Source organism: Sapajus apella, unplaced genomic scaffold, assembly GCF_009761245.1.
Source record: "Sapajus apella isolate SASKATOON/1434 unplaced genomic scaffold, GSC_monkey_1.0 scaffold20, whole genome shotgun sequence".
NCBI lineage: Eukaryota > Metazoa > Chordata > Mammalia > Primates > Cebidae > Sapajus > Sapajus apella.
The window spans coordinates 9,928,424-9,949,079 of NW_022436960.1; the positions used below are offsets into that span (position 1 = coordinate 9,928,424).

The 20,656-nt window shown below is 38.1% G+C and overlaps 1 protein-coding gene across 4 annotated transcripts in view; it reads right to left on the bottom strand.

The window, feature by feature from the left end:
- UNC79 (unc-79 homolog, NALCN channel complex subunit) overlaps positions 1 to 10,932 on the bottom strand; it is a 279,776-nt gene extending 268,844 nt beyond the window's left edge. The window contains exon 1 of one of the 4 annotated variants that reach the window (XM_032287562.1): positions 10,665 to 10,771. In XM_032287562.1, the coding sequence (XP_032143453.1) occupies positions 10,665 to 10,686 (22 nt within the window). In that variant the 5' untranslated portion in view covers positions 10,687 to 10,771. The other 3 variants (XM_032287568.1, XM_032287556.1, XM_032287570.1) reach the window with 3 other exon arrangements.
- Between the last annotated feature and the right edge of the window lie 9,724 nt (positions 10,933 to 20,656).

The following is a 20,656-nucleotide window of genomic DNA, read 5'->3' on the forward strand; positions in this document are numbered from 1 at the left end:
AATACAATGTAATGCTATAGGAATAGTTGTCATACTCCATTTTTTTATTGTACTGTTATTTTTTGTTTTTTTTTCCAAATATTTTTTATTTATTGTTGGTTGAATCCATGGATACAAAAACCCCCAGATACAGAGGTCTGGCTGTATACATTAGAAATAACAAGCAAAATTAAACATCAAAACAGAGGAATTTTTAAAATTTCTAAGAGACTCGTTTGCATAATTCTATGCAAGCAAATTTGAAACTTAGATGAAATGCATAATTTTTTAGAGAAATAAAACTTACCAAAACTGACCCCAGTAGAAACAGAAAGTCTAAACAGAGCAGTGTCATAGAACAAATAGAGAAGAAAGCTAAAGAGTTCCACTACAAAAAAAAGCACCAGGCCAGATGGTTTTACTGCGGAACTACAAAAATCATTTAAAGATCAGATAACGCCAGTGCTATTTAATTATTCCAGAGTATAGAAAGGGAAGCAAAATGTCCAGGCTCACTTTATGTAGTGAGTATCACACTGTTCCCAGGTCCTGACTAAAATTACTTCCCACTCTACCCCCCAGAAAAACACCTATGAACCAATCTAGCTTACTAATATCAATGCAAAAATTCTTAAAATGTAACAAAATTCAACCCAGCATATTAATAAAATTAAGAGAGGAAGCAATATGGTCTCCATAGATGCAGAAAATGAATTTGACTCAACACCTATTTAGGTTAAAAAAAAAACTTAACCAAATGAAAATTGAATAGATACTGAAAATTGATAGATACTGCCTTAGCATATTACCTCAGCCCAAAAGAATATCTTACTTAAAAGAGAAATACTAGAGACTTTCCTACTAAACTAAAACACAAGCCACTCTCTCTACTATATTTTACATTGTATTGGAGATATTTACCAATGCAATTAGAAAAAAGAAAGCAATTAGAGGCATAAAAATTTAGTAGAAAAGAAAGGATAAAACAATTTTCTATTTACAGAGCATATAATTGTATATCTTGAAGATCCAAAAGAATAGATGAAAAAAATGACTACAAAAACTAATTTAGTAAAATAAAGTTATAAAATCAGCATACAAAAAATCAGTAGCCTTCATGTATTCAAAATTTTAAAATAGAAGAAATGATACATCTCAATTATGATGGCAGAAAAAGGATGAAAGAAAATACTAAGCAAGAGTTCACTAAGAAATTCCAAAATCTATATAAGAAAAAAGCACCCCTACAAAGGCACAGACTTCACCAAATGGAAAGACATGCCATGTTTTTAGAAAGAGTGAGATTCAGTATCAGAAAGATGTCACTTCTCTCTAAAGTAAGTTGTTCTATAAATGCAATGTGATACTCACAAAAATACTATCAGGCTTTTTCCTGGAGTTATTCAACTTGCTTATGAAATTATTCTGGAAGAATGAAAAAGATCTAACATAATGAGGGTTATGTGAAAAAAAAAGAATGAAAAAGAAAGCCAGTGAAACTTGCTTAAAACATCATTTTTAAGAACAAGGTTGAATGGGAGAGTGGAGATTCTTAAAAAATTCTCCAAAAAAATTTAGCCTCCAGTTAACATAAAGAGTAATAATGATCACAGGAGCAACTGTTGGCTTTCTATGAATAAGTCATGCCAAGTTCATTTCAACTTCCTATTTTTTAAGGGATCTAGACAGGGCATCAAAGAAAAGTTTTAGAGAGTATATACATCTCAGCAAAGTAGATGCACTTGGAGAATCATCTGTAAGCTCCTCTAGAGCCTAGGACCGTGCCCGACACATTATAGACACCCAATAAATATTTGCTGAATAAGAGAACAGACAACTTGATGAAATATATAGATTGAGTGGTACCATGATAGGACAGATTTGTACCTAGTGAAACTCATATTTAAAATACATTGATTAATGACTCAAAGGTAACTTGAAAAAAGTTATTTAATGGCATGACACTCACAGGGCTTTTGTGCTTCTTTCTTCCTGTCAACATTTTTTTTTGAGATGGAGTCTTGCTCTGTCTCACAGGTTGGAGTGCAGTGGCGTGATCTCGGCTCAATACAACCTCCCAGGTCAAGCAATTCTCCTGCCTCAGCCTCTCAGTAGCTGGGATTACAGGCACCTGCCACCACACTGGGCTAATTTTTGTATTTTTAGTAGAGATGGGGTTTCACCATCTTGGCCAGGCTGGTCTTGAACTACTGACCTCGTGATCCACCAGCCTTGGCCTCCCAAAGTGCTGGGATTACAGGTGTGAGCCACCGCGCCCAGCCAACATTGTTATTTTGGATACTTCCTATAGGAATGTATATGGTTTTGGTAGTTGATACAAAACCAGTGGAAGAATGGCTAATATGTCAGATTATAGAATCAGACATAACAATGAAATAACATTAATAAGACAAATTGTAATAAGGTTTGTAGTGGATTGAATTGCATCCCCCAAAAGGTATGTTCAAGTCTTAATCCTGGTACTGTGAATGTGACTTTGGAAGTAGGGTCTTTGCAGATATAATCAAGTTAAGATAAGGTCATGCTGGATTAAGCTGGGCTTCAAATCAAATGACGTGTGTTTATAAGAGGAAGCAGAGAGGTTTGGATACAGAGACACAGGCTGTGTAAAGATGGTGGCAGAGATTGGCGTGATGCTGCTATAACCAAGGAATGCCAAAGACTGCCAAAAACCCCCAGAAACTAGGAGACAAGGAAGGGAGATTTTTCCCTAGAACCTACAGAGAGAGCACAGCCCTGCCAACACCTTGATTTCAGACTTCTGGCTTCCAGAACTGTAAGAGAATAATCTGTTGTTTTGCACCACCCAGTCTGCGCTAATTCGTTACAGCAGCTATAGGAAACTAATACAGGGTTAAACAAAGTCCTACGCCTTTCAGCTGCACAGATAGAGAATGAAGTAAAACAGGCTTAGCAGTTATTCCTATGGAAAAGATCTGGCAGTTTTAGCAGGTCAGCTTGATATTGTTATACAAAGAGCTAAGGGAACATTTCTAGGTTGAAATATAGATTACATACTCTGCAGTAGTGAGGGTCATATGAACATATGGGGTATTCAGTCCTTTTACAAGTGCCAACTTTTTTTTTTTCTGAGACAGTGTTTTACTCTGTTGTTCAGGCTAGGGTGCAGTGGTGCAATCACATCTCACCACAGCCTCAACTTACTGGGCTCAGGTGATTCTGCTACCTAAGCCTCCCGTGTAGCTGAGACCACAGGCACATGCCACCACACCTGGCTATTATTTTGATTTTTTTGTAGAGACAGGGGTTTTGTGATGTTACCCAGGTTGGTCTCTACCTCCTGGGCTTAAGTGATCTCCCCCCCTCGGCCTTCCCACGATCAACCTGCAGTCAAAATTCAGATATACTTTGATTCAGAACGTACTACACAATTCAGAATAATTCAGTCCATCATACAGCAAACTTTTCTTTAACTTGAAAAAAATTGAACAACAATTAAATATAAACTTATAAGTCTCTGAAGACTATCTTTAAGGCTCTTAAAACTATAACTATGACAGCATTTTTATAGTGTTCCCCATGCGCCAGGGACTGTATTCTAAGCACTTTAGCCTTTTAACTCTCTAAGCCTCACAACAAGTCTATGAGGTAAGTGCTATTTTATTTCCCTGCTCTTATTTTTTTACAGATGAGAAAAACTCAGAAAGTTGTTATCAATTTTAAAAATTTGGCCACGCATGGTGGCTCAAGCCTGTAATCCCAGCACTTTGGAAGGCAGAGGGGTGGATCACCTGAGGTCGGGAGCTCGAGGCCAGTATGGACAACATGATGAAACCTCGTCTCTACTAAAAATGCAAAAATTAGCAAGGCATGGTGGCGGGCACCTGTAATCCCAGCTACTCAAGAGGCTTAGGCAGGAGAATCGCTTGAACCTGGGAGGTGGAGGTTGCAGTGAGCCAAGATCACACCATTACACTCCAGCCTGGGTGACAGAGCAAGACTCCGTCTCAAAAAAAAAAAGTATATGTATACACACATGCATTTGTGCATGTATATATACATAAATAAATATACATACACACACAACCATATCCTTTTAATTTTATTCTATTGGAAGACCAAGTCCCTGAGACCAATAAAAACGAAAGATCCCCTGAATTGTTGAACATCACTCCAGTTTTAATCCTACATCAAATATCAAATGAGACTCACATGATAAACTGTATGCTGTTGGTAACATTAGTCTTGAAAAGTCCAGAAAGAGAAAAAAACAAGACACCTAGAATAAATGGACTGAAAGAAGCTAAAAGTTCTAAATGAAATTGTTGAGCTTTTCATGTTATGGAAAGCTAGCATATTGGTAAGAATACATTTTTGCTTAAGGTACTTTTTGATACCAGAAATATTTCATTTCTAAGCCAACAGATATGTTTATTTATGCAGAACTATCCATATCTTTTCAAAATGTAAGAAGTAAGTGCATGTGAATTTCCAACAGAATAATACTGCAAAATAAGAATCCCAAATTAAAGCTTATTTATTGGTTGAGTACATGAAACTTGAACAGGATCCAAGTAAAACTATAGTCTGAAGAGTCCCTGACTTTAGATACATTGCCACTTTATCTTAAGAAAAGCAGCTGGCTGTGTGCTAAAATTGCCTACCACTTTAGGAATCATCATTATTATTTTGAATATAGTAAGAGGAAAATTTAGCTAATCGGACAGAACCAAAACTGAAATGAATGTTCAAGAAAAATGTAACTTGTTATATAATTTTAAGTACTTTTGACAACTGTAGTTTTATTTTCCTGTAAGTCCATTTGAGGAGCATGCATTTTGCGCAATGTTCACATTGCACAGAATGCAGAACTTCACATTAACAAAAATGTAAAATCTTCAAATTAATAATATGTCAACACTTGGTTATGTAATCCTTCCTTCTAAAAGACACTTCATCCTTCAGTCATTTTTACTTATTCAAGAAACTATTTTTGTGCAAACACTATACACTGGACAAGGGATTGCACACTGGAGATACAGAGAGGAATATAATACAATCTACACACAAAGTAAATTAAGGCAACCAACAAGAAAACTCATTGAAATGTAGTGTTAGCACACAAACAGGGCATACAGGGGGAAAGCAGCAATCAGGCAGGATTTCAAAGGTAAGTATTGAGCAATAAGTAGGCATTAGACAGGCCAAGAAGCAGGGAAGAAAGCATTTCAGGCAAAAAGAGCATGATACATTGGAGGAACTGAAAAAAATAGTTCATTGTTACTGGATCAGAAAGGTAGAGGAGAGATTGTTGATGATCTAGAATCAACAAGGCTTGAGAATGTGTTGAATAGTTATGGCAGACAGTAAAAAGTTGAAGGGCCGGGCGCGGTGGCTCACGCCTGTAATCCCAGCACTTTGGGAGGCCGAGGCGGGTGGATCACGAGGTCAAGAGATCGAGACCATCCTGGTCAACCTGGTGAAACCCCGTCTCTACTAAAAATACAAAAAAATCAGCTGGGCATGGTGGCGCATGCCTGTAATCCCAGCTACTCAGAAGGCTGAGGCAGGAGAATTGCCTGAACCCAGGAGGAGGAGGTTGCGGTGAGCCGAGATCGCGCCATTGCACTCCAGCCTGGGTAACAAGAGCGAAACTCCGTCTCAAAAAAAAAAAAAAAAAAAGTTGAGGAAGACTATGATTTTTTGACTTGGATAAATGAGCAAGGTGGTACCATTTACTGAAACGACTGACCTAAAAAGAAGTACAAGTTTGGGACAAAAAAACAATGAGTTTGGGTTTGGGGTATGTATAAGATGCTTGGGGATGGAGGTCTGTAATTCCAGAAACATGTTTGGACTAGAAGGTTGTATGTGGGAGGCAGCCTCATAGATGATATCATGCAAGTGGAATATGGTCAAGAATCTGTAAGATTTTTAAAAAGAGAGAGAACTAATGATAGAATTCTAAGTGAACCTAATTTTTTAAAGGCAGGAAGAAGACAGCCCTAAGGAAAGCTCTGAGTCGGAGCCGGGCAAGATGGCTCACGCCTGTAATCCCAGCACTATGGGAGGCCGAGTCAGGCAGATCACAAGGTCAAGAGATCGAGACCATCCTGGCCAACATGGTGAAACCCTCATCTCTACTAAAAATACAAAAATTAGCTCGGCATGGTGGCATGCACCTGTAGTCCCGGCTACTAGGGAGGCTGAGGCAGGAGAATTGCTTGAACCTGGGAGGCAGAGGTTGTAGTGAGCCGCAATCCCGCCACTGCACTCCAGCCTGGCGCCTGGTGACACAGCGAGACTCTGTCTCAAAAAAGAAAAGAAAAGAGAAGAAAAACTCTGAGTGGGAACAGCCAGAAAAGAAAGAAGAAAAGGAGAGTTTAAATTAGGAATGCAGCAACAAGTGTCAAATGATGCAGAGAAGTCATGTAAGACAGGGCTAAAAGCTATTGTTCTTTTTGCAGCCACAGAAATGGTTATAACAGGCACAATCTAATTTTTGCATATATTAATAAAACACTAATCGAGTTTCCTCTATAAGAAGTTTGCAATATTCTTGTGCAAAGATTTCTAAATGACTACAGGTTGCAGTGCTATTGAAAGAAGTACTTTTCTATTTTAGTGATATTACTATATAATGTGCAAAAAAATAAAGAAAACTATCTATTGATTTCTCCAAGCATGGTCCTTACATATACAAGGGAGAGGGGCAAGTTCAACTTCAAGGCGTATTCCTAATCAGCTATACCCTTAAAAGTGTTTGTCTCTGATGTAATCAAAAATATATTTGGTTACTGGGAGGCTAGATCCAAACTTCATAATTATCCCCATTTTGGCAACAAGCACAAGGTTTTATGTTTGATGATGATTATAATAATAATTGCTAACATTTATTAACTCCTCATTATGGGCCAGGATTCTGTGCTAAGCACTGTTCATGAATCAGCTCATTTAATCTTCACACCAACTATTACAATCCCTGTTTTACAGAGGATACAGTCAGGGCTTAGAGATGTTAACTTGTCCAAGGTCACAGAGCTTAGAGGGAGCAGAGCCAGGATTCAAACCCAGGCAGCAGTCTGATTCTAGAACCCCAACTCTGAATGTCTGCTGTTATGAAAAGCAGATTTTCTTTTGGAAGAGCATACCCAAGGTACTTCTAATTGGTCAATTTTAATTCTTAGAAGACAGAGAAAGTTTAAGGTGGAGGGAGTTGGACTCCTCTTTAGAATTCCAAATAAATTTCATTTTTATCATTCCAAATTCTATATCAGTTATGCAAACGTTTTCACTACAGTGAACTTTATAAGGAAAAAAAGGATTTGGAGAAAAAAAAATTAACTCTTCTGCAATCACTTGAGAAAATGCTAGGAAGCTTTCACCTCCTGTTTTGAGGCTCTGCAGATAGCACAGGAAACAGATTGAATATTTTTTTAAAAGCTCCAAACTGTATCTTTGCTAAAACTAGCTGCTTATCTCTCTCTCTCTCTCTCTCTCTCTTTTTTTTTTTTTTTTTGATTGAGTTTTTTGCTCTTTTTGCCCAGGCTGGAGTGCAATGGTGCAATCTCAGCTCTGTGCATCCTCCACCACTGGGTTCAAGCGATTCTCCTGCCTCAGCCTTCCAAGTAGCTGGGAATACAGGCATGTGCCACCACGCCTGGCTAATTTTGTAATTTTAGTAGAGACAGGGTTTCTCCATGTTGGTTAGGCTGGTCTCGAACTCCCGACCTCAGGTGATCCACTCACCTTGGCCTCCTAAAGTGCTGAGATTATAGGCGTGTGCCACCATGCCCAGCCACTAGTTCTCTTTCATCACTATTACTTATCTCATAAAAGAAAATGCCAGTACATAAAATAGAAATCATTTTTCATATCTCTGTGATACATTACATTTCCAAGGTAAATCAAGTAATCTGGTTTGGATTGAAATGCAAGCACTTTCTCTTGCTGGTCCAACCAAACTATGTCTGCTTGTCAAACCAGTGAAACCTTTATCTACATCAAGAAGCTCCAAGAAGAGTACTAGAAATAATATTTTGACATTATATTAAGCCTAATTCTCTCTCCTCAGTCCTTAGGAAAGTGGTGCTGTGTATACTTCTGAATGCAGAGGAGGAACGAGCTCTCCCATTCTCTCCTTATCTGGTAGTCTTCACATCCAGTAGAAGAAAAAAAAATTCCCTGACCTTTCCTTCTATTGCTCCTTTGCCCTAGCCAAACTTCTACCAAGAACAAGGATAAAATGCTGCCAGTCTGTATTCTTTTTATAAAAAGTATTTGTCCTTCATGAACATCAACTATGCAGCCTATTGTGTTTTGCTTTACTTTCAGGTACATAATGTGCACTAAAATGTCAATCCACTCATGTTAGTGTATATTAAGAGAAAAAGAAAAGAGATTCCTAAATTACCTTCACTCTAAATAAGGATACCTAACAACACCCAAAGCATCCTTATCCTTTCCACAGCATACTCCCATTTACCTCCTTTGCCCTCCAAAACCCTTAAGACTAAAGCAAAGACAGCTCCTACTACAATTCCTTACTTTAAAGATGGAAACTGTGAGGCACAAAACTATTAAGTTAATTGTCTAGTGTCTCACAATTAATCAGAAGGACCTACAAAGCTCAAGTCCACATGTTCTAGCTCCAAATATGGTGTCCTTTCCATCCTCTACAGATGAAAAAAATCTGTTTCACAAACACATCTAAAATAGCTACTTAAGTCCACTAATAGCACTACAAAATCAAATACACAGATTTTATTCACTGCCCTGGAAAGAGACAAGAAAAAGCATCCAGTGCATTTCAAAATATAACAAGTTAGAGAAAACACAGGAAGAGGACAGTAATACTCACTGGCTTTAACCTGAAATTACTTACGTAATATGTAACTATACAATCAAATGACAGGTGATGTTTTTTCCTTTAAAAACCATACATAATAAAACCACTTGGCTTTATGATAATATATGGATGTGATATCCTCAAGTGAGAAGTTCTACATGGATTCAAACTATGTTACCATTCCTCAAAACAGAATGCATCCAATTTTTTTCAAAAATCTCTGTAAAAGCAAAACTCAATTTTGAGTGTAGATTTAACTTTTGGAAACATGCAAAAAAAAAATCACAAGAGAAACCTTCCTATATTTAGAGGAGATGGACTATTTAAAAGTGGGCAATGCTTGTCATTAACATAGCCATCATTTATTGAGTATATTCTATGTGCTAGGCTCACTACTAAACCTTTTATATGTATTCTCTCACTTATAATCACAAACACTCCATCAACATGATTAGCTCGGGTTTACAGATGAGGAAATAAAGTTCAGAGAGGTCAATTATCTTGCCCAAGGTCAAACAGTAACGAAACTGAGAGTCAAACTCAGATCTTCCAGATTCCAAAAAACGTAAAGAAGTATAAGCACTGTGTGGTAGGTGGGCATGCACAATTTCTAATGAACCATCAATCTGAGAGTTCTATGAGCCGTCAGTGTATTCAATTTATCTGGTGAATAAATGACATACTGCATTTTATCATATAAAAGATATTGCCCTCAAATAATGAGACTACTGTTTTGTGTGTCTCAGAAAAACGGCTTTAATAGCCATTCCTAAGAAAAATTGCAAAGACTTTTAAGTAGTGACAGCATTATCCATATAATGTGTACTGCTTTGGAAGAAAGGAGTCATCTAGGTGAATAAGTTCTGGTATATTGTTAAAAATTCAAACTCATTGCTTCATAAAAACATCTTTTATTTACAATCAGAAGCTTAAGCTCCTGAATCCCTCAAGCCCTCAAGTGCACTCCGAAAAAGCCTTCACATTGATCAGCCTACCAAGCACATACCAAAGGCCTACTAGTGCGCACTGCAATAAGACAGACTATGGGGATCATATTAGAAACTTACTCCATCCGTAAGGAGTTAGCAGGTTGCTTCCAACCACGCACAGTCAGTCATTACTGGGACAACCCAAATCCCCCGGTGCTATTTGCTATAGTTTACGTGTGCTGCCCTACAAAGGAAGCCTGCTCTTTGGAACAATAATTAGATCAATTAGGTCATTTTCCCAGAGCCTCTTTCACTTTCTTGTAAGCACCGCATGGTTGTGGTTGGTTTTGGCATTGGTGTTGGCATTAGTGAGTTAATTTTCCTTTACTGAATCCAGACTTCTGCCTGGCTCCCTGCTCCCTCCCGCTTCTCTCCCTTCTTGCCTCTTCCACCCGAAGTGGAAACTGCAGACTCAAACTCCCCTATGGCTCCAGCACCAAGAACTGGGCATGCTCAGAAGGCCAGGCAGGCTTTGGTTGCCACTGACAGTTCCCCGCCCCTGATTTGCCGCTGCCCCCCTTCCCCCACTCCAACAAGAGACACTGAAATGTTTATCTGAAAGATACGAGGCCTCTTTTTCCCAGAATGACCCCATTTTAATTTCATTTCGCAGGGTCTCTGAGTCTTGCGAAACCCCAGCTCGAGCCCGAGGAAGACCGCATTATTTTTCAGCACCGGGGACAGCGCCGCGCTGCCATTAACGTCCACCCTCCCCCACCTCTGCTCCCCCACCCCCCACCCGCCCCAACCTCAGCCCCCACCCCCGCACCAGCACAATGCCAAGGTCTCCCAGCAGCCGCAAACGCCGCAGCTGCAATAGCTCCCAGCCGAGGCCGAGCCGGAATGCCGGGCCGGCTGCTACTTACACTGCTCCGCTTTGGTGGACATGGTGCTGTCCAGATGGAAAGGCTTTGCCCCAAAATCTGTGTCGTGTGAGCTCCCTCGCTCCGCCAGCGATGTTGCGAGGAAAAGAGTGCATACCCCCCACCCCCCACCCCCTCGCTTTCCCCCTCCCTTAGGCCCGTGTCGCTACCATTCGGACAAAACGCACATCAAATTGCAGAATTCGGTCCCGGAAGGTTAGGAAATCGCCCCCGGAGAAATGGGTGGGATTTAATAGGCGGCCAAAGGCTTCCTGTCCGTCCCCTCCTGGAGCTGCCCGCGTTGATGTGGGCGGGGAGACCGAAAGGAGAGAGCAGGCTGCGGCTCCTGGTGAAATGGGAAAATGGGCTCGACCGGGGGAGGAGTATTTCCATTCATAAGGCGCACGGAGGGGACGGGTGTTTCCCAGAGAAAAGCCTCTTAAAGCGCCGGAGTCCCCGACCATTTGGATCTCCCATTGGCGTTCTCCGGGCCTGTAAATCCTGCTCCCGGTGCAGCCCCCGGAGCCTCAGCGGGGTGACCGGAGAGGGACCCAGGTGCGTCCCACGCTTCGTCTCAACCTCGGGGAGGAAGGAGAGGGAGGCGGATCCGGGGCGGGCTGGAGCGCCGGGGCCGGAGGGCGCGAGGATGCTCCTGAGGACCGCGAGGAAGGAAATGCAGGAGGAACCCTCAGCATGGCTTCCCGGCGCACCGCGGTCCCTGCCCTCGCCTCCCCTCTACGATGGGCTGTCCTGCTGATGATTAGGGATGGGAGGTCCCACTGCCAGGGGGCTGTGACAAGACTTTAGAAGTTGGGGCTGGAGGAAGGAGGAGATTTCCACGGATGGTGAAGCTGGAAGGGCCACAGAAAAGGAAGATGAAAGACTGGAGACAAGAAGACCCCGAGTGTGCTCCCTTGCAGACATGCCGGCTGGACAGGGGCACATTAGGAAGACCCTCGACTGGAAAACGGAAGCCAGCGGGAAAGGAAGGCAATAGACGAAGCCTTCGTGCATATTATTAGGAAGATTCCCAAAGAATCCACTACAGAGTGGAGAGACACTTGGAGTCGGGAAGAACCAGATCCAAGACCCACTTTTACCACTTACTTAAGGACCATCTTCTAATCTCCCTCCACCTCAGTTCTTTATCTGTAAAAGGAGAACATTAAAACCTGCCCTGTCACCTTAAGAGTTACTGGGCAGATCAAATGGATGCGCAAATCCTTGTAAACTAAAAGTATGACACAATCGCCAACCATTATGTCCATTCTTCATTCAAATAGTTTGGCAATGGTCACAGCAGGTTAATTTAGTAAAAGTTACAGGAACAGAACTGTCAGTGTTGACAATGACTGTTAATGCTGATAAATAAATGTTTTTCCACCTCAGAAAATAAAAGATCCTTATTTAGAGAAAGAATTTTAAATTATGTGTAATATATAAAAACTTAGGTGAAATCTTGGACAATTAAGAAAAATATGAACAAACATCAAGAAGATGCTTCTGAATAACAACAAAAAAAAAAGTCTGCAAATAACAGGGAAACCGTCCATAATGACGCACACACAGCACTCAAATTTCACAGTATTTGCAAAAATGTTCATAAAGAGTTAGTGAATTGGTTCTTTGGGTTGCCTATGTGATTGGACTCTGTCATCTTCCCAGTTGGCAGGTTGGTTTGGCTAATCAGCTATCATTCCATGTCATTGTTCATTCCCAAAACCACATCCCAAAGAAAAGTTCCACTTATTAGTAAAAGATAAATGATTATGTGAAGCATGATGCCAGAGTTCGTTTTGAGTAAAAACAAATTGGAATCATTCTGAAGAAAATATGAATATAATGAACATTTCTGAGAAGATAATAAACACTTTGTATGACTAAAAGAAAGCTCAATGGGTTATTCAGAAATTTCTTAGAAGCCTTAGGCTTTAATAAAGGAAACGGTAATTGGAAATTAACACACACACACACACACAAAGGTGTCTTGGATAATATGAAACAAAGGACAAAGTATGTGTTGAAAAACTATTCTCCCTTCATCTACTTAACAATCTTTCTATTTTTTATCCATTAACCATCCCATTACTCAGTTAAGAGAGAATAAAATGGTGTTAAGGTCATGGACTCAGAAGTTAGACAGCCTGGGTTTGAATTCCAACTTTGCCTCTCATGATCTACATAACCTTGTGCAAGTTACTTAACTTCTCTGTGCCTTGATTTCCTCACCTGAAAAATGGCCATATCATAGTCACATTAAAGGTTGTCAGGAATAAATAAGTATATATATGAGAATCTAGAACAATGACACATATGAGTGATGGCTGCTGTTAGCATTACGACTCAAACTCCTCAAATGCCACCCAATCCATTCAGGTTAGTTCTGATGCTTCAGACTCTCCGAAGCCTGACAGCATCCATATAACTGAGACTCTAATCATCAACATAGGCACTCACAGCTTCAGCCTTCTGACATGCCCATTAACTCACGAACCTGGACCATATCCATTACGCAGTTTCTGCATTCCAACATATGGCTTTACTACTTCAATGAACTCCCTCACTTTTCCTTCTATCTCCAGCTATCTCAACCCTTCCTGCTTCTATTGCTTTTATTGTTTTATTCTATTGCAGAAGTAGCGCCTCTTCTAATTGCCAGATGCAATGCCTCTTTTTCTAAACCTATGCCTCTAATTATACACATTCCTATTTATTCTCAAATTTGCTATTTTAATTATCTTCTTTTTTCCCAGCATTTTAAGTCTCATCTTTTCAATGGATTTTCCCATCCTGCTTGCAAACATCCATAAATTTTTCATCCTCAAAAAGCTGTGTCTATCTTACTGAATAAGTGGCCTCCATTTCTCCCATTTCCTCACTACCCTACCTGCTATCAAATTGTGGCTGAAACGAGTTCCTTCAATAGTCAGTAATAATTTCCTAATAGTAAATTACAATTGCTTTATCTCTTGATGACTAATGCCAGCATTTGAAATCTCTCCCTATTGATTTTTGAAATTTCCTCTTCTCTTAACCTCTATAACACAATGCTCTTCAAAATCTTCTCCAAATTTGTGCCCATTCTATTGTTTAATGAAGTACTTCAAACATAGAAATGTTTTAAAAATCATGAACACTGATGTTACCGCTACCCAGTTTCTTCAAATCTTAATATTTTGTCACATTGCATTATTTTACTTTTCAAAAATAAAACATTTTAGAGACATTAGAAACCCTCACAAAAATTATTCTAAATTTGTGGTTATGTCCTTATATTTTATATTACTTATTTATTTGTTCAGCAACTACTTATTGAGTGCCTATTATATATCAAACACTGTTCTAGTACTTGTTATAACACAGCAAACAGAGAAGACAAAAAAAAAATCTCCATTTGGTGAAAATAATATTCTAGTGGGAAAGACAAAAAATAAGTAAGTAAAATATATAGTATACTAAGTGCTGACAAATACTAAAAAGAAAAATATTAAACAAAGGGGAGGAAATTGTATTGAAGGTGTTGAAATTATGAATGAGATAAAATTTTAAACAGGGTAATTATATACATACCATATATGTCTATTTCCATAAGGAACATATTTTTTTACATTTTTAAATTTTTCTATAATTAATACCACACTATACATATCCTTTAAAAACTTACACTCTATGCTCAACATTGCATTTTGGCCTAATTATGTTTATTAAACACTATGTGTGAGGGACACCCTACATACTTAGTGACTAAAGACTCCAATAGCATACTCACAGCTTTTTTGACCCGAAATGCCAAAGTACATAGTTGAAAGCAATTACAGCTGCTAGAAAGTGAAGGGAGAACTATGAGAAGGAGAGAGCCACAGTAAAGGAGAGATCACCTATTTACCTCTGCCCAAATCTCTAGCTGATCTCCGAACCACGTATGTGCAAGGCTGCATGCAAACAACAAAAACCCAACTAGGGATACAAGAACTTAACGGATATTTGATAAACTGATAGTTTATATCCCATTAAATTAGTTACCTGCTAAAAAAGTCAACACTCTTCAGAGGAAAATAACAGAATACAAAGTTTCCACAGCACTAAAATGACAATGTCCAGGATACAATCCAAATTTACATGACACACAAAGAAATAAGAAAATGTGACCCACTTGACCCACTGTGAAGAAAAAAGTTAATAGAAAATGAACACAAGATGATCCAGATATTATCATTGACAAGGATTTTAAATCATGTAATTCTGCTCAGTGAAGTGAAAACAATGCTTATAATGATTGGAAAGATAAGAATGGCAGTAGAGAAATTGAGACTATATTAAAAAATGCCAATTGGAAATTTTAGAACTCAAAAGTACAATATGTGAAATAAAAAATTCACTAGATGATATTAATGGCAGGGTGCAGAAAATAGATAAAATACCAAGCAAACTTAAAGATAAATCACTGAAAATTGTCCCATCTGAAAAATAGATAGAAAAAAAATTATTAGAAGAAAATGAACAGAGCCTGGGGACTGTGAAATAATAACAAAAGGTATAATATATAATTATACTAACAGAAGGAGGGGATAAAAATACTAATAATATATTAATAAATTATTTTAAAATATTTAAGGAAATAATGACTGAAAATTTTCCAAAATTTGGTGACAAAAAAATTTACAGATATAAAAAGAAGTACAAATCCCCAAGCAGGAAAAATATAATGAAAGTCAAGTCTTAAGCACATCTGATTCAAAACGCTGAAAAACAAAGACAAGGGAAAATCTTGGAACCAACCAGAGAAGAATGATATACAACGACACAAATTACATACAGGGATCATCAATGCAAATTAACACTGACTTCTAATCAGAAATAATGGATATCAGAAGATAATAAACCAACAACTTTACCATACTAAAAGGAAAAAGAAAACTGTTAATGCAGTGGTCGATATCTGGCACACACACAAAAAAGTCTTTCATAATGAAAACAAAATAAAAATATTTTCAGATGGAAGAAAACTAAGAGAATTTGCCACCAGCAGACTTGTACTATATGAAATAGCAATAAAAGTTTTTCAGGCTGAAGGAAAATGATACCAGACAAAAATGCAGATTTTCTCCCAGTCTATGGTTTGTTTTTCACTTCGTTTATGGATATTTTACTGAACAGAAATTTTAAGATGTAAATGTAGCCAAGTTTAACCGTGTTTTTCCTTTTCCTGAGACAGAGTCTCACTCTGTCGCTCAGACTAGAGTGCAGTAGTGTGATCTAGGCTCACTGTGGCTACAACCTTTCCAGGCTCAGGTAATCCTCCCACCTTAGCCTCCCAAGTAGTTGGGATTACAGGCACATGCCACCATGCCTGACTGATTTTTGGTGCGTGTTTTGTAGAGACAGGGTTTCACCATGTTGCTCAGGCTGGTCTCAAACTCCTGTGCTCAAATGTGAGCCTCTGTGCCCAGCCTATCAATCTTTTTCTTTATAGTTTGTGCTTTCCTATGCCCAAGGTTGTAAACAGATTCTTATATTTCATTTTAAAACTTTTAAAGTTTTACTTTTCACATTTAAGTGTTTGTTTCAACTTAAATTTCTGTTTGTGTATGGTGTGAAGTGGGGTCTGCTTTTTCCTCTATGAATAAGTAGCATCTTACCCATTTATTAAACTCTTCCCCAAAAGTTTTTAATTCCATGCCAACGTGTTACGTATATATGAGGCTATTTGTCAACTTTGTATTCTGGACCACAGGTATGTTTGTCCCTTCCTGTTTAACCATACTCTCTTAACGATAGCTTTACAATAAGTATAAGGAAAGTCCTCCCACCTGTGCTTATTCTTCAAATTTATCTTGGCTATATTTGACCATTTTGCCTACTGCATCCCCAGCCAAGTTTCATCTTGAATTATAATTCCCCAAATCCCCACGTGTCAGGGTAAAGACCCAGTGGGAGGTAATTCAGTCATGGGGGTGGTTACCCCATGCTGTTGTTCTCGTGATAGTGAGTGAGTTCTCACAAGATCTGATGGTTTTACAAGTGGTGTTTCCCCCTTTTGCTGAGCACTTCTCCTTCCTGCTGTCATGTTATGAAGGACATGTTTGCTTCCCCTTCCACCATGATTGTAAGTTTCCTGAGGCCTCCCTAGCCATACAGAACTGTGAGTTGATTAAACCTCTTTCCTTTATAAATTACCCAGTCTCAGGCAGTCCTTTATAGCAGCGTGAGAAAGGACTAATATACCTACCGTGTGAATTTTTTTAGTTTCAATTTTTAATTTTGGAAGATATGTAGTAGGTGTATATATTTGTGGTTTACATGAGATTTTTGATATAGGCATGCAATGTGGAAAAAGCACATCAGGCTAAATGGTGTATTCATCACCTCAAGCATTTATCCTTCGTGTTACAAGCAATCCAGTTATATTCTTTGTTATTTTTAAATGTCTAATTAAATTATTTTTGGCTCTGGTCACTCTGTTGAGCTAGTAAATACTAGATCTTATTCATTATTTCTAACTATTTTTGTACCCATTAACCCTCCCCTATTGCCCCTCTACCCTGACTATCCTTCCCTGCCTCTGTTTAACCATCCTTCTACTCTCTATCTCTCTAAGTTCAATTGTTTTAATTTTTAGCTGCCACAAATAAATAAGAAGATGTGAAGTTTGTCTTTCTGTGCCTGGCTTATTTCACTTAGCATAATGACTTCTAGTTCCATCCATGTTGTTGCAAATGGTAGGATCTTATTCTTTTTTATGGCTGAATAGTACTCCCTTGTGTATATGTACCACATTTTCTTTATCTGTTTACCTGTCTATAGACACTTAGGTTGCTTTCAAGTCTGGCTATTGTGAATAGAGCTGCAATAAACATGGGAGTACAGATATCTCTTCCATATAATGATTTCCATTGTTTTGGGTATATACCTAGAAGGAAGATTGCTGGATCTTAAGGTAGCTGTATTTTCAGGTTTTTGAGGAACCTCCAAACTATCCTCCATAGTGGTTGTACTAATTTACATTTCCACCAAGAGTGTATGAGGGTTCCCTTTTCTCCACATCCTCTCCAGCATTTGTTTTTGTCTGACTTTTGGATAAAAGTCATTTTAACTGGGGTGAGATAATATCTCATTGTAGTTGTGATTTGCATTTCTCTGATGATCAATGATGTAGAAGACATTTTCATATGCCCATTTGCCATTTGTATGCCATTTTTGAGAAATGTCTATTCAAATCTTTTGCCCACTTTTGAAGTGGATTATTAGATTTTTTCCTATGGAGTTGTTTGAACTCCTTATATATTCTGGTTATTAAGCCCTTGGCAAATGGGTAGTTTTAAATATTTTCTCCCATTCTGTAGGTTGTCTCTTCACTATGTTGATTGTTATCTTTGCTGTGCAGAAAGAAATCTGTTAACTTGATGTGATCCCATTTGTCCATTTTTACTTCAGTTGCCTGTGCCAGTAGGGTATTACTGAAGAAATCTTTGCCCATTTCAGTGTCCTAGAAAGTTTCCCCAATGTTTTCTTTTAGTAGTTTCATTGTTTGAGGTCTTAAATTTAAGTCTTTAATCCAGCCTCAATTTGATTTTTGTATATGGTGAGAAATAGAGGAGTCTAGTTTCATTCTTTCACATTTGAATATCCAGTTTCCAGCACCATTTATTGAAGAAACTTTTTTTTACCCAATATATGTTCTTGGCAGTTTTGTAAAAAATGAATTCACTGTAGATATATAGATTTATCTCTACATTCCCTGTTCTGTTCCATTGGTCTATGTGTCTGCATTTATGCCAGTACCATGCCATTTTGGTTACTATAGCTCTGTAGTGTAAGTTGAAGTCAGGTAATGTGATTTTTCCAGTTTTGTTCCTTTTGCTTAAGATAGCTTTGGTTATTCTCGGCCTTTTGTGGTTCCATATAAATTAGAATTTTTTTCTATTTTTGTGAAGAATGTCATCAGTATTTTGATAGGGCTTGAATTGAATCTATAGATTGCTTTAGGTGGTATGGGCATTTTAACAATATTAATTCTTCTAGTTCATGAACATGGAATATCTTTCCTTTTATTATATCTTCAATTTCTTACATCAATATTTTATACTTTTATTGTGGAGATGTTTCACTTCTTTGGATAAGTTAATTTCTAGGTATTTCATCTTACTTGTAACTATTGTAAATGGCATTATTTTCTTGATTTCTTTTTAAGATTGTTTGCTTTTGGCCTATAGAAACAGTACTGATTTTGGTATGTTGATTTTGTATCTTGCAACTTTACTGAATCTGCTTATCCATTCATTTTTTTAAATATGAATAACACCGTGTTTTTATTATATCAAGGTATGTTTCTTCTGTAAACTAAAAATACAATTCTAAGCCTCCCCCCGCCCCCACCAATGACCTGAATGAACCTCTCATTTTGGCCAAGGGCATTCCAAAGTTAACCTGAAAAACTGGTTCAGAACATGATGGGAAGGGAGGGGTCAGATACGCCTCATTATATCCTCCTCCCTTTTGGAATTCAGGAAAGGCCAAACAGCATTAACATCAACACAGACCTTAAGTCTGATAAGAAAGACTTAATCTATTATCTCTGAAGCCAGCTACCTGGAGGCTTCATCTGCTTGATAAACCTTTGGTCTCCACAACCCCTTATCATTGTAATGCAGATATTCCTTTCTATTGATTCCAGGTCTTTAGATAATAATATCTCTTTCAACCAACTGCCAATCAGAAAATTGTTTAATCTTCCTATAACCTGGTAGCCTGTGCTTCAAGCAGTCCCACCTTTCCAGACCAAACCGATGTATGCCTTACAGGCAGTTATTTATGTATTATGTCTCCCTAAAAGAGATAAAAGCAGACCATGCCACAACTACCTTGGGCCCATATCATCAGCACCTCCTGAGGCTGTGTTATGGGTGCATGCTTAACCTTGGCAAAATAAACTTCCTAAATTGATTGAGACTGGTCTCAGATAATTTTGGGTTCACATTTCTGTACCCAGTTTTATGAGAATTTTTATCATGAAGGGATGTTGCATTTTATCAAATGCTTTTTCAGCATCAATTGAAATGATCACATGGTTTTTATTCTTTATTCTGTTGATATGATGTGTCACATTGATTGACTTGTATATGTTGAACTATCATTGCATCCCTGGGATAAATCCCATTTGGCCATGATAAATGTTCTTGGTTGTTGCTATTGTTGTTGTTTTTAGCTAGCTCCTACATGAAGGATATCTTTTTGTAACATGTGTTGTTGAATTTGGTTTGCTAGTATTTTGTACAGAATTTTTGCATCAATATTCATCAGTGATATTGGCCTATAGTGTTTTTCCCCCCTTTTTTGATGTTTCTTTGCCTGGTTTGGTATCGGGGTAATATTGGCCTCACAGGATGAGCTTAAAAGTATTCTCTCCTCCTCTACTTTTCCAAAATGTTTGAGGAGGATTGGTATTAGCTCTTCTTTAAATGTCTGGTGGAATTCAGCAGTGAAGCCATCAGGTCCCAGGTTTCTCTTTGCCTGGGGACATTGGTCTGTTCAGGTTTTGGATTTCTTGATGGTTCAATTTCGGTAGCTTGTATGTGTCTAGGAATTTATTCATTTCTTCTAGAGTTTCCAATTTATTGGCATATATTCATTGTTCCTCATAGTACCCACTAAATGAGCCTTTGAATTTCTGTGATATAAGTTGTAACATCTCCATTTTCATCTCCTATTTTATTTATTGGAGTCCTCTCCTTTTTTCTTAGTCTGGCTACAGATTTAGCAATTTTGTTTATCTTTTCAAAAAGCCAAATTTTTGCTTCATTAATTTTTGTATTTTCTTTTCATTTTAAGTTCATTTATTTTTGCTTTGATCTTTATTATTTCTTTCTTCTACTAATTTTGGGTTTGGTTTTTTCTTGATTTTCTAGTTCTTTAGGATGTATTATTAAGTTGTTTATTTGAAGTTTTCTTCTTCTGTAATGTAGACACTTACAGCTGGGAACTTCTGTCTTCATACG